The sequence below is a fragment of the Myxine glutinosa genome, chromosome 2 (genome assembly GCF_964187855.1).
Source record: "Myxine glutinosa chromosome 2, kmMyxGlut1.1, whole genome shotgun sequence".
Lineage (NCBI taxonomy): Eukaryota > Metazoa > Chordata > Myxini > Myxiniformes > Myxinidae > Myxine > Myxine glutinosa.
Window position 1 is genome coordinate 29,399,591 of NC_136262.1, and position 15,079 is coordinate 29,414,669.

At 48.0% G+C, this 15,079-nt stretch overlaps 1 protein-coding gene across 3 annotated transcripts in view; it reads left to right on the forward strand.

The window, feature by feature from the left end:
* Positions 1 to 15,079, forward strand: part of LOC137421944 (actin-binding protein WASF3) — a 33,776-nt gene that overhangs the window by 13,311 nt on the left and 5,386 nt on the right. For all 3 annotated transcript variants that reach the window (XM_068108543.2, XM_068108544.2, XM_068108545.2), the window contains exons 4-8: positions 2,721 to 2,874; positions 4,160 to 4,277; positions 4,428 to 4,591; positions 4,878 to 5,132; positions 5,289 to 5,650. In XM_068108543.2, coding sequence (XP_067964644.1) covers positions 2,721 to 2,874; positions 4,160 to 4,277; positions 4,428 to 4,591; positions 4,878 to 5,132; positions 5,289 to 5,650 — 1,053 coding nt within the window. The remainder of the gene's footprint in view (positions 1 to 2,720; positions 2,875 to 4,159; positions 4,278 to 4,427; positions 4,592 to 4,877; positions 5,133 to 5,288; positions 5,651 to 15,079) is intronic.

The following is a 15,079-nucleotide window of genomic DNA, read 5'->3' on the forward strand; positions in this document are numbered from 1 at the left end:
CAAGTGAAGTCCGAGCAACTCGCGGTCGAAGGTACTGTAACGGCGTTCGGGCGGGCGAAGCTGCCGGCTAAAGAACGCCAGCGGTTGCCAAGCTCCACGCACCCATTGCTCGTGCACCGCGCCCACCGCGTAGTCCGAGGCATCGGTGGTGAGGGCGATCGGTGCATCGGGCGCCGGGTGCGCGAGCATGGTGGCGTTAGCCAAGGCGAGCTTCGCGCCCGTGAACGCCGTGTCCATCTGCTCGGTCCAGGTAACGTCGCCTTTGCCCGGCTTACCTCGGAGAGCTTCGTGCAGGGGGCGCAGGAGCTGGGCGATACGGGGCAGGAACCGATGGTAAAAGTTCACCATGCCCAGGAACTCCTGCAGCCCTCTGATCGTGCGGGGGCGCGGAAACCCCTTCACCGCCTCCACCTTGGCCGGCAGGGGGACGGCTCCGTGCCTGGTGACACGGTGCCCCAGAAAATCGATTGTGGCGGCGCCGAACCGGCACTTTGCGGGGTTCACAATCAGGCCATGCTGGCCCAGGCGTTCGAAGAGCGTGCGGAGGTGGCGTAGGTGCTCTTCGCGGGACGCGCTGGCGACGAGGATATCGTCCAGGTAGACGTAGACAAAATCCAAGTCGCGCAGGACGCTGTCCATCAGTCGCTGGAACGCCTGAGCCGCATTCTTCAGACCGAAGGGCATGCGCAGGAACTCGAAGAGTCCGAATGGCGTGATGACCGCCGTCTTCGGGACGTCCTCCGGCCTGACGGGGACCTGATGGTAGCCGCGTATGAGGTCCACCTTCGAGAAGAAGGACCTGCCCGCCAAACGGGCGGAAAAGTCCTGAATGTGGGGGACGGGGTAGCGGTCGGGAGTCGTGGCGTCATTGAGACGGCGATAGTCCCCGCACGGTCGCCATCCCCCGCCGGGCTTCGGCACGATGTGCAGCGGCGACGCCCAAGCGCTCTCTGAGCGCCGAACGATGCCGAGTCGCTCCAGGGTAGCGAACTCCGCTTTTGCCACCGCCAGCTTCGTCGGCTCGAGGCGGCGTGCCCGGGCGTAGACCGGTGGCCCGACGGTGGGGATGTGATGGGCCACCCCGTGCTTGACGGCCCCCGCCGAGAAGGTGGGCCGCGTGAGGGCCGGGAAGCCGGCGAGGAGGCGGGTGAATGCGTCCGCTGCCGGAAGCGTACAGACCAACGTGGCCGGAACCGAATCGTTCGGCAAGCCGCTTGGCAAGCCGCTCGTTGAGCTGGGCAACGCACATGCGAGCGAGCTGAACGTCTCGGCCTGGACAAGCCGTCTGCGCTTGACGTCGACCAGGAGCCCATTAGCGCACAGGAAGTCCGCGCCAAGCAGTGCCATGGGCACGTCGGCGGTGACGAACGTCCATCGGAAAACCTGCCCTCCAAACCGCAGAGAGAGGCAGCGTTTTCCGTACGTACGGATGGGCGTCCCGTTCGCGGCAAGCAGCGCGGGGCCCCCACCCGCGGCGTGCTTGTCTGACGTGCCGGCGGGAATGACACTCACCTGTGCTCCCGTGTCGCACAGGTAACGGCGCCCGGAGAAGGTGTCCGTTATGAACAGCAGGCTGCTCGAACGGCCGGCGCTCATCGCCACAATTGAGCGCCGGCCCGGGCGTTTCCCGACCCGTTGAAGGAGCACGGCGGATGACACCGCCGAGCTTCGTGGCCGAACTTGGCGTGGAACCAGCACCAGGTGGTGGAGCTGGAGGAGCGCGGCTGGCTCCGCCAGGCCGGTGGAGTCGACGGGTTTCCCCGCGGTGGCGGTTTTCGCCGCGGTGGTGGGCGGGGCGTGGCGGCGTTCACGAGGTGCGTATCAGCATGCTGCTGAAACTCAGCGTGCTGTAGAAGATGATGCTGTGGAACAGCAGCGTCGAAGGCCGTGACGGCCACGCCAACGCTCGCCCGCGTGTCCGAAGCGGCGAAGTACTTGTCCGCCTCGGCCGCCAATGCTCGGGGTTCCGTTAGCCCGGTCCCGGCCAACGCGAGGCGAACCTGCGCTGGAAGTTGGCGACGGAAAAGCGCCCGGAATAGCGAACCGGGGGCTTCGTCGCCCAACAGTGACAGCATATGGTCCATTCGGACCGACGGGTGCGTCTCACCGAGCTCGGGGAGATCCAGGAGGCGATCGGCCCGTGCGTCGTCCGTGAGGCTGAACGTGGCTAGGAGTAGCCGCTTGAGTGCCTCGTACTTGTGGCCGTCCGGTGGGTGGCGAAGGACGGACACAACTCGAGCGGCCGTGCCGGGCCCGAGGGAGGCGACGACGTGGCAGTAGCGCGTGTCATCGCCGGTGAGGTGCCGAAGCTGAAATTGGGCTTCGGCCTGGACGAACCAGACTTCGGCCTGAGCCTCCCAAAATTCCGGAAGTTTGACGAAGGCGGCCATGGCGATGGCGTCGCGTGTGGAAGGATCGCTCCGGCAGATCCAACGTCGAGGGTCACCAGTAAAGCGCGGCGTTACGCGCGCTGCTTGTGAGCAAGGAGGAAGCGGACAAGCGGTAACATATAAACGTCTTTATTGTAAGACTACACTGTAACACTGTACTCCTCCGGGCTGGTCGCCCGGGGTATATCATGAGGCCACGCCTACCCCTCGGGCGTGGCCACCGCCCACTTGGTGCGTGGAATGATGTCACCACGCCAGTGGGCTTTTGTGTCCGCCACAGTGGTTCTTTTGTGAAGGTTTTTCAGTTTTCTTTAACCCTTTATCCCTTAGTTTCTTTGCAAGACATCAACTTACGCAAGGCGTTTCGCAGTTCTGCATGCCAGGACCAGCAAGTCGTGGCCCGCAACTCTGTCCCGAACCCGCTTCTGGACACGTACAATACCACTGACAAGCCGCCTCCTCTCAACATCCTCACGCCGTACAGGTGGGGTTTGCACTCTAAACCTTGAGCCCTTTCCTGTTGTCCTGTAGGCGAACTACAAGGTTGATGCAGTGCCCCATTTCCAGTAAGCTGGGATTTTGCCGACCTCAGAAGGACGACAGGCTGAGTCAACCGTCCTGGTGTTATTTAAAGGCACAACAGGGGCTCAAACTCAAGACCCGGAGATCTTAAGCCAGCCACCGTAACCATTAAGCCAACACCAGGCTTTAATCTATATATATAAAAGAAAGTTTTTGTTTGTTTGTTTGTTTGTTTGTTTGTCTGCACGCGCTAATCTCCTGAACGGTGAAAGATAGGAGGAAACCTCTAAAACAAAAAATGTCGAGACGGGCCCCGGGAAGGTTATAGGCTAGGTGGGGAGGCCGGTCGAGGCCCACCTTGGCCGGGCTGGGCCCATTTCGCAATTAAAAGCTGAGCTAAATTATAGTAGTCAATCTTCTACGGTCGCGAGTAAAAGTTGAATTATTGTAGTAAATTCATTCAAAAAGAACTAAAAATGTCGGGACGGGCCTTGGGAAGGTTATAGGCTAGGTGGCGAGGCCGGTCGAGGCTGCTTCGGCTCGGCTGGGCCCATTTTGCAATTAAAAGCTGAGCTAAATTATAGTAGTCAATCTTCTACGGCTGCGAGTAAAAGCTGAATTATAGTAGTAAATTCATTCAAAAAGAACTAAAAATGTCGGGACGGGCCTTGGGAAGGTTATAGGCTAGGTGGCGAGGCCGGTCGAGGCCGCTTCGGCCGGGCTGGGCGCATTTCGCAATTAAAAGCTGAGCTGAATTATAGTCAATCTTCTACGATTCAATCTTCTACGGCCTACGTAGAAATCTACGGTAGTCAATCTTCTACAGCCATGAGTAAAAGCTGAATTATAGTAGTAAATTCATTCAAAAAGAACTAAAAATGTCGGGACGGGCCCCGGGAAGGTTATTGGCGAGGCCGGTCGAGGCCGCTTCGGCCGGGCTGGGCCCATTTCGCAATTAAACGGTGAGCTGAATTATAGTAGTCAATCTTTACGGCCGCGAGTAAAAGCTGAATTATAGTAGTAAATTCATTCAAAAAGAACCCGGGCAACGCCGGGTGCTTTCGGCTAGTTATACATAAAAGTGACGCATATCTAATATCGCATTCAATTAAGTTTACTCCTATACTAAACATTCACTCCAGGGAATAACGGTGTCTTATGAAGCCCTTGAGATGTTGAATCAATCATTCCTGGCAATCACAAATTTTGAATCTCACACCAATGGAGCTGCTTGTCCAATTTTCCAGAGACGATGGCAAAGATGGGATGAAGTTTTACACAGATCCTTCATACTTCTTTGACCTTTGGAAAGAAAAGATGCTCCAGGATACAGAAGACAAACGTAAGGAGCGACGAAGGCAAAAGGTATGTGTATAAAGGCTTATTCCAATTCAAGTGTTTGGTCTGGTCCTGCGGTATTTCCTTCAAGATCTGCCTCTTGTCCTTAACTCCATCCTCTTTGGTGCACAGTAGTGAACCTTGTGCTTGTTTTTCATCTCTGGCCCTGTCCTTTAGGAACAACGACGTGATGGTGCTCCACGCGAGGTGAAGAGTGTGCGCAAAGCACGGAACAGACGTCAAGAGTGGAACCTCATGGCCTATGATATCGAGTTCCGCACTGGGCGGCCACTTGCTACCCACGCTGCTCCATCTGATGGCTCGCTTTCTCCAGACACCCGGTTGTATTCGTACTGTCTGTCTCTTTTCCTCCTTGTCTTTCTCATTCACCATGACTTTTTCATAACCATGAGTATTAACGTTAAACACCCATCTTTATCGTTATACCTCCTACTAAGGGTCGTGTAGCTTTCTGTGTTTATAACATTGCAATCTTTCATCTAGCCTTCTGTAGGTCTGTCTATCCTTTGCTCTCCTTTCTTTAAATACATCTTCCTTCCAAGGAAGTTCAGGCTCTTGTGATAATCTTACTTTATTTTTAACGAAAACTTTATTTTGTGCTCTCAGTTCCCATGGCTCTGATGGTCTTGATGGACCGTACCCAGCAAGCCCCAGCCACGGTACTCTTCCGCCTGGCCTCCCCTCACACCCTCAGTACATTGGACCACCGCCTCCTCCCCCTGCTCCGCCACCTCACGACTACGATTCTCACCCGCCTCCACCGTCCACAACCCACGGCCGTGGAATCGCTCGACCGCAACAACCACCGCCACCGCCACCTCCCATGTCCCCAAGCATTCCTCCGCCACCGCACGATTACAGGTTTGTGGAAGTGTCCAGCGAACCTTCAGTCAATTGAACTACGGTAACTTTGAGAATATGATTATTATTTATTAACGAGAGATAGTAATATGATTTGTATTACTATAATGTACATCACAAGATTGTTTTAAACTATTTTGTCCAATTCTCTCCCAGCCCTTCTCCAGCACACTTAGCCGGATATTACGCAAACGCCGGAGCTCCTCCTGCCCCTCCTCCGCCACCTGCTCTCATCCCTTCCCCCCATACGGCCTTCCTAAGCCCGGTTTCTCCCCCTCCTCCACCACCCCCACCACCTTCTGCCTTGGGTTTGGCCCCTCCAGCTCCTCCACCCCCACCACCATTACCAGCCACTCCTACACCACCTCCTTCAGGTCCCCCTGCAGCTCCCCCTCCCCCTCCTCCAACTCCGGGGATGGTGGGCACCCCTCCCCCACATGGACAAGAAGGGAGGGGTGGAGTAGGAGAGGGCCAGGTGAGCGATGCTCGTAGTGACCTCTTGGCTGCCATCCGAATGGGTGAGTTATTTTTTTGTGTGTGCGCATACATGATTCAGGTGAATGCAGGATTTTCACATGAAAAATATATTCACCAGACCATCTGTTTTTGTGACTTTGTTCCAAATGTGCTACGATTCGTGGCGTAAACTTGCTAGGAGCCATTTCATGCCTTTGGGTTCAGCATTTGAGGGGATCTGGCAAGATGAGGTGTTATAGGTTGTTTTTTTTTTAATGAGAATTCACCCTACACAAGGCTGAGATCCACTAAATGTTTAGAGCTGCAAAAGAAAAGAACAATGATCAAAGACGAAGTAGGTAGAAATTAATGTTCTTCTTGAAAGAAAATGGATTATAAGATGTGGGGAAACATGTGACTGGTAAAGAATTCCAAATTGATGCAGCACATGGAAAAAAGCTACTTACATAGCACTTCGTCCTACACCTAGGTATGGCCAGTGTGTATAGGTGTGAAGTGGTGGCAAAACGGAAGGTACCAAATTGAAGAGTGGTAGAGCAGTTACCATGAAAATATCTGCAAAAACAAACAAGAGTAGCAACAGACCTACGATGTGAAAGTGCTCGTAGAGAAGAGCTGACCACTACTCCGACCAAATTGACCACACATATGTAAGGACAGATGGCACAATAAGGACAGATGAGGACAGTCCTAATAAGGACGGGTGACAAGCTGGTGTTCCGGCAAATCTGGCAACCGTATTCCATAAGGGGGCGTATCATTCTCTTGTACAAATAGAGGATATAAATTTCTGGGTTCGATAGAGACAACCAACTGGCATAGATGCACTCTTTGCAATACCTGATATATACTTATCCCAGCTGAGATTGGGGAGATATCAAGACCAAGTAGGCACAGGTCTGATGCTTCCGGCAAGATCAAAGGACCCATGTGCACAGGAGGAAAAGACTCGTCTCTAGAACGAGACGAGGGCAGCAATTTAGTCTTCTTAGCATTGCAAGTTACCAGCCAATCGTGACTCCACTTCAACACGTTCTTCTTCATTTTCTGATTCCTCTTCAACATTCTTCAAATTATTGTTTAGTGAGGCACAAACCTCACTACGAGAAGTGTTACTTGAATTAGGGGATACACAGTAGAGTGTGGAATCATCGGCATACATGGCGAGCTGGGATGAAACGTTATCAGACAAGTCATTGATATATACCAGAAAAAGAGTAGGACCCTGAACGAACAATAGAATTGACAGAGCAAATAAGGAATGATTTCCCATGAATGACCACCTTCAACTTTGGGTTAGAAAGGAAAGGAGAAATTATGGACACCATTCCACCCGACCTGGCTTAGCCAACCTGGTGTTGGCTTAGCGGTTAGGGTGCCGGCTTGGAATCCTGGGTTTGAATCCCGGTCGATCGCTGAATTAACACCAGTGGGGTTGACTCAGCCTCTCATCCTTTTGAGGTCGGCAAATTGAGTACCAGTTCACCGGTAATTCCCTGCGTGTTGCAAGAGGCGACCAACAGGGTTGGCAGGAAGGGCATCCGGCTATAAAACATTGCTTCAAAAAGGGGACCACGGTACCTGAAAAAGGCCAACCCCTGCACTGCGGGAAAAATGGCCTCTAAAGGTGCTTCTTCTTCTTCTATTCCACCTGACAAACCATACGAATGAAGCTTACACAGTAGTCCCTTATGCCACACCTTGTCAAGGGCCATTGAAATATTCAAAGCAACTAAATATATCTCACCCCTAAAATCTTAGGCCCTGTTAAAATGATCAGTAATTAGGGAGAGTGAGTCACCAGTCGACCTGGAAAAGCAGAAGCCATACTGACGGTCAGTAAGAAGTTAATTGTCCTTAAGGTGACTAAGCTTATGATTGCTAAGGCATTCAAAGATCTTACAAATCACAGGAAGAAGACTAATGAGGCGGTAATTAATAGCCAGAGAACGCTCACAGACTCCCTTAAAAAGCTGGGACAATGGAAAGCCACTTTCCATGATGAGGGAAACACTGAATCAGCCAAGCACATATCACATAGCTTGGCAAGAATTGGTGCAAGTTCAGGGCAACACCTTTGCAATGTAACTAGAGGAATCCCATCCGTACCAGTAGCCTTTGAGGCATCCAAAGAATGAATCATTTTGGCAACATTCTTAGAAGTGACAAGGGGGACAGAAATATCCTTATCGGTACGAGATGGAAAAACAGGAAGGGAATGTCCGTCATCGTTAAGTGAGGAATTAGAGGCAAGTTGCTTTGCAAAAAGATTGGCCCAATGCATCGGGGAGTTAAGAACCTCAGGACCCTGAACGAGAGGAGGAATAAAGGACTTGTTGCGGTTAAGGACACTGTTGGCAATCCGCCAGAGGTCTCTAGAGCCAAGGCGCTGAATCGTAATAAAAACACCAACAGTCTATATATTGTTGTTTGGCATCCTCCAAAACTCTCTCACAGCGATTACTAGCTTCATGAAACAGGAGTTTTGAATCAGAGGTCCCCAGCAAATGGTACTGCTTCAAAGAGTGGCTCCGATGAGCAATCGCTGCCACACAAGCAGGAGTGACTCAAGGTTGAGAATGAGCCTTTATCTGATAGTTATGTGAAGGAATATAATATTGAGACAAGTCAGGAGACGACGATGGTTCACGAGCAAGCGGTATTCAATGACAAAGGACGGACTATAACCGAAACAGGCCCAGACAGGCCAGGCCTGGAAATGTCAAAACGAAGGGTACTGACCTTGAAATGGGATAGAAAATAACATATAATCAGTTATGAGGTTAGTTAGCTACACAATACCGAAAATTCGGTTCGATTCCGACAACTTTGAAACTTTGTGACCTTCAAAGATCAAAGGTCGAAGATTCTGAAATTTGTTGGAAAACATGTATTTCATGATGTATGTGATAATATAAGATCATGTATGACATTTCACCCCATCAGGAAGCGAACAATGTAATAAAACCATCAAAAATCGACTTTTCTAAATTTCGTGACCTTGTGACCTTGACCTTGGGGCGAAAATGAAAAATCGTGCTCCGTGGGGCTAGACACACGACATTGGTCTAACCAAATACCGAAACCCCTGTCAGATTCCACCAACTCCCTCGGAGAAGATCTAGCTTGAACTTGATTACCCCCTAAAAAGACATCTTTTTCGGGCGTGGCTCCACCCACAATGGGCGCAATACGCCCACTCTAGGCAGGACACTACTAGATCATGATATCAACCTCGCACCCAAATTTCATCAAGATCGAATAATATCATCGGGTAGTTATGCTGTGGACAGACAGACAGACAGACAGACACACACCCATGACGAATATAGTGGTCACTCTGTTTGATAACTCGTGAACCAATATTTCCTCAGTAGCCAAACCAGGACCCTGTCTTAAAGCAGATGTCCATGGCCTATCAGCCAGAAAATACCGAAATCCATCCCAATCGGCCTTCCCAAACTGAAAAACAATATGGTGAAAAGGATGGAATGTAGTTGTGGATAAAGAATATGAGAGATGTACAGAAACAGTTGAGTGATCCGAGTTACCAATTGGAGGCAAAACTTTGGCAACACATTCCATCTGGGTTGGAACACATGAAAAGATTATCTTAGGCAGACTGCTGGTCAAGGCTAACGAGTTCCATGTAAAGGCAAGCAAGCCTAGTTTAAAAATTTTTAGGCGTCAGACACCCGCCTTTCACACTTCCGCATTTGGTTCGAAACAGGGGGCGGCACGAGAAGCTATGCAGTAGGAGTTTGAATAGGAGAGGCTATCTGAGGCGCAGACCGTATGGGATATTTTATGTATGACGAGTTGTTCAGCTCTCCATCCCCAACCCAGTCATTCCTCACCCTTTGACCCCCTAAGTTGGCAGACTTTAGATCCCAGTATTTTTTGATAGAGTAGACGAGTTATCACCAGCACACTAAACAAATTGCAAACCTAACCTGCAGGGATGCTACCTGTGGAGCATTGGTAGAGGAAATAAATAAACCAAAAAATGACCTTGCAACAGAGAGCATACAGGGTAAAGTGCAGTATGCCCAATATGCTGCAAGTCACATTGTTGCATCCGATGGGGGAGAAGAGATGGAGAATATAGAGGACGTTGCAAGTGCTTGACTGCTGCCATTGTCACCAATGGATACAGTTAGCTTTGTGCTGCAAATAGTGGGGGGGGACATTGGATTATCGGTCGAGGTACAAGGGACCCATTCAATGCCGACAGCGTCCATTGGTGCATTCCTGCAGTGATCTCTGAATTTTGAACAAGGCAGATATTTGGAATTCTCAGTTTCAATTCGTTTATCCACAGGCAACCAGGGTTTTGTATTATTTTCTCTTTAAATGGTGTAGGTATGAAATATAATTTAGTTGTATTACTCATTACCTTGGTAATAAAAGCACACCAGGCCAATAGGGTATTTTATTTGTCTCTAGCGGTTTGAGGTTTATTAAATTATACATTATAATGCAAAAAGGTCTTAAAGATTATTGGGTTCTTATGTAACGAGGGATGTTTTTTACCTCACATACGAGAAGTGAAAAGTGGGATTAAGCAATTGGTTCATATCCGTCTGTTTGTCTTATCAGTTTATGATCAAGGAACAACTTTTTTTTATATTGAAGGTAATATTTTGAACTCAAATCGGAATATGAGTTGGAATACAAGTATTTCGTTTTACCGTACTTTGCCTGCCTGGCAGTGAAACGGAATTGAAAATCATTTCAAACAGGAAACCTACTGTTTTTAAGGATATTATAAAGGACACAAACAACAGGCACGAATAACGAATGTGCCGTGTTCGATAGGGTGGTGTAATAAGACACTGCGGAAGATTATGGTAAATTCCGGAATTAATTAATTAATACGACTTTTACAATCTTTCTTTTATTTAACTTCAATTATACAATTGATCACTGTAGAAAACAAATCGTAAGTCATAATACTGTACTTCCAAGAACCTCCATTTTTTTCAGTACTTCAATGTAAATAAAGGTTCAATGGGGTGGTGTATCAGAGATAACTTCTGGACTAATTCAATGGCACTAAACCTTTGGATTTCTTTTTTTTTAACGATTGTTAAAATCGTTAATTTTTTTTCATTAAAATGAACAAGGATTGGTGATTTAAAATCACTGTGTGGGGTAAGGTGTTCTGTGAACTCACTAGTTACCTCTGCCACCTAAGGTGGACGGGGGTTATGTTTTCATCCCTGTCAATCTGTGAACAGGCTATCTCAAAGTTGTGGACGAATTCGGACGAAACGAGGTGGATATGTTGGGTGTGTGGCAAGGAAGAAATGACTCTATTTTGGTGAAGATCTGGATCTGGATATGAGAATTTTTAAGTGAATCTTCACCATTGAGAGATGGTGCCAAAAACAATATGTAAATGATATCTCAAAACGTTGTGGACGAGTTATGACAAAACTAGGTCGATGAGTTGGTTAGGTGACAAGAACAAGCCGATTTAATTTTGGTTCTGGTCTGAATCCAAATCCGGCCTATCAGTGAGATCCAAAACGTAAACTGTTAAGCCTATCTACTAGTTGTTGTGCCATTGTAGTTGTTGTTATTGGTCTAAGTTGGGTGAATAGGTTAGAGGCAAGAATTGTGATATGCTTAAATGCTGGAAGGATAGCCTAGAGGTAGGTAAGCACACTCACCTCGTTCGCCTACTCTTAAGAGAAAGACATTTGAGCTGTCCAGACTGGGTTTGAATATTGACCTATAAAGCGTCGGGCCTGTGTTTTGCAGGCAGAGCTCGGTATCAGTGTGTGCCATCCCGAGGATGGACGTTAAACTAGGCGTCTCATCTGCCAGCATAAGTTGGTGGATGTTAAATATTGTCGTGTCCCCGGAGTTAAGACCCCAAGAGGACGAATGACCAAAACGAGCTTAACTCCGCGGCGTTATTATCTTGGTATTATCGAGGCCAACTTGGCAGTATTATCTTTTCACACGCGTGGGAGGGCCCGAGGCCTTATCTGATTGTGTCTGTGGGGATCGGATAACCCCTGCGTGTGTTTCCAAACGAATATACAGGCACGACAAAGAAATGCAATAAATAATGGGTTCAATGAAAATAAATGCAAGAGTAATAAAAACGAAATAAATGGTGAGGTGAAACTAAATTCTAACTGAGGGATCCTCCACACGGACACGACAAGGGAAGACAAATATAAGAAAACGTGTTTGTGTGGTGCGTTGGCCGGTACTCAGCCTGGCGTCCCCAAACGGCCCTTGAAAGCCTGGTGGTCGTCGAACGGGAGTCCCTGCGCAGGAAGCGCACAAGACGGCGCGCAGTCGCGCCCGTAGCAGCCACCGACCCGCAGAGCTGTGGCCAAAAACCCTCATCCTCCGATTGTCATGATCCACCGGGCTCCTACCACTCGCCTTGCTAGCGCGTACCACTCAAAGTGCAGCCGCCTCCACTGAAGGCACAGGGAGAGTGATATAAAACACAACCAGCTACTATCAAAGCCAGGACCAAAGAGAGAGCAAGATGGCGCGACCGCGTCTTTTTTTCCCTTCACTCTCGAATGTTCCATGATGACGTCACACTCTGTCAAATCACGAGCTCCACTTAATCATCCCATCGTGCCTCTACCGATCACGAAGGCCAGGTGTGGCCTCCTCGTTACGAGTCGTCGGGGGCAGAGTCTAGTCGTTGTTCGGGAATGTTCGGATGATGTCGAAGGCCGTGAGGCGGGATTTACGTGCCGATCGGCAAATGTGCTGGGTTTGTCGGACCTGGTGGTGTGGTGAGCGAATGAGTCATTTGTTATAATTACTGTTGTTTTACTGAGCCCTCAATTTCCTAGCTGTTCGAATGTAATAAGAACATTAGGGAAAAATCACAGGGAGGCAATCACATACAGGGGAATTTAACCTTACAGTCCCTATAATTAATTGGCACAAAACCACCCTCCTTATGACGACATGCAAACGCTCTTACCCGGACAGACGGCCTACTTATGTACATCGAGATGGCTTTGAGGCATACGGAGCATTCTAAACCTATACAATTCTATCTCGACAAAGGTATTTCATCCTCGTACCCCCACAAACATAACAATATTATACTTTAGTCTTTCGTGAAAAGTAGACGAGTTGTTATCGGCACCATGAACAAATTACAAATTTCTGCACAATTCAGTGGCATATACTGCGTCAAGTGGTGACCCGTTCAGGTATTGTAACCCCAACCAAGAAACTGCTTTGGCAGAACCGACACCATTTATAGAGAATACATGATCTGATATTTGACTTGCTGAAAGGACAACTCCTGTAAGCAATACAATGAGATCATGAATTACAATGAATCAGGCAGGACATCCAGCTAAAGTTTACTTATATAATTTTTTTTCTTTTTAATATTCTGAAGAAGCATGCTTCGAGACTCGGCTCAACCTCACCTATTCTTGTGTCCGTAGTTTTGACGAACAAGTACTCAACTTGGAATCTTTGTGGTCAGCATTAGCAGCATTCTTCCATTACCTGTACTAGCAACGGTACCCGCCCTGCGGGCGTGGCTTCAATTGGGAAGCCCAAATGAAAAGGCAAAATATCAGAAATTGAAGGCTTTTTTTATTTTAAACGATTCATATAAACATCCGTTGAATCATATCACATGCAAATCATCAAAATCTAAACAGTACATGGCGCCCATTTTGAAAAAAAGATTGAATTCTGCAAAACGGAAGCGGCCGCTACACGTCTTTCTCAGTCGCACATTTATGTGTGAAGAGTGCGCGCCGAATCTGTAACACGGAAGCGGCCACTACACCTGTTTCTCAGTCGCTTTGCACACGCTGCCGTGTTGCTTCGGAGCCGCACGTTTATATAGGAAGAGTTCGTCAGGAGTCGATCTACTCCCTCTTGGTACGTAGAATTTCAACAAAAGCCATATCACTGTTCATATCGGTAAATATTATTCCATCGTGTTGTGCCGCTGTTGAACTTTGTGTCGCTGTTGTTGGGGTTCTTGTTGAGGGCCCATTTTTAAAAATGTGCACCCATTGGTCAGACAGCTGCCAGATCACACCCACATCTGTTGCTTGACTCCACCCACCATAGCACCAAGACAAAATGATATGGCCACCATCTTGGTTTTTTAGTGGGCCTAACACATTAGGCGTGTAGGCCTCTGCTGATGCGTCAGAACGTGATCCGTCAGAACGTGATCAAGCACGTGATCTCTGCTGATGCAACACTGCCTGTTGCGTCAGATTTCCATCGGCTTTGTTTGGGTCGAGTGTTATTCACGATGAGGGACCTTGAAAAATCGAATCATATGTCGAATAATTGTAAGGTTTAATCAAGCCCGTTCGAACGCACGGTAATCAAGCATTATGTTACGTAATTAAGTCTTACGTTACACAATTATTGGCTTTGTTTGGGTCGAGCGTTATTCATGATGAGAGACCATGAAAAATCTAATTATGTCGAATAATTGTAAGGTTTAAATAAACCCATCAGATCACACGGTACGTCAGAACGCAAGATCATCGAGCATTATGTTCCATTAATTACTTTAAAAAAAAAATAGCATTACGTAATCTTTGAACGGCCAAATAATGGGGTTAAGCAATCTGACTGTGTGACGCATCGGCTCGTTTCTGATATAATTGTGGGGAGGATGACGTGGATGAGAGGTGTCGAGATAATCTATTAATGCCACATTAAATTTGTGTTTCCCAATCGCACTGTTCATTTTTTAAGAGTGCTTTAAATGTGTTTCTCAATCGGCCTGTTAATGGGATTTTGTCACAGGTTGTGATCACAGTGTGGTCATCCTTGTTTAAAAAAAATAAATTGTAATCAAATCCGATATGGCATACAGTTCTGCGTGCTATAGTAAACACTGCCTCAGTAAATATATAATAAATATATGAATAAATACAAATGCAAATTAGTAAATGCCTCAGCGCAGGCTTGGACAGAGACATATTGTTAGGGGTGGTACAAAGGAGGAAGGCAATAAGAGTTGACAAAACCTCACTTGATGGAAGGATAGCTTCTTCCATGTTTTCCATCTAGTCTACTTTGTTCATTGTAGAATGGAGTTTTTCTTGGAAAGTTTTGTACTTTGGGAGTTCTCTTGTGAAATACTGCCTTACCTCATTCCAACAGTACAGTGTAATGGGACGTGTGTGTGTGTGTGTGTGTGTGTGTGTGTGTGTGTGTGTGCGCGCGCGCGCACGTACAACTTTGAGATTGCTAGTCTGGATTTGATTGCCGACTCGAGTGTAAACTGTTGGATTGGTGCTTCGCAGGCAAGATCCTGCATCACAAAGTGCTCTGTACCTCAGATAGATGTTAATCTGGATGTCCCATCTGCTCGCATTAATTAGCTGGTGGCTGTTAGTCTTTGACGAAGCATAGGCGAGTTATCACCGACGTCCTGAACAAAATACAAATTCCTGTCTCAACTGTGGCAAGCACGTGATCTCGGATTT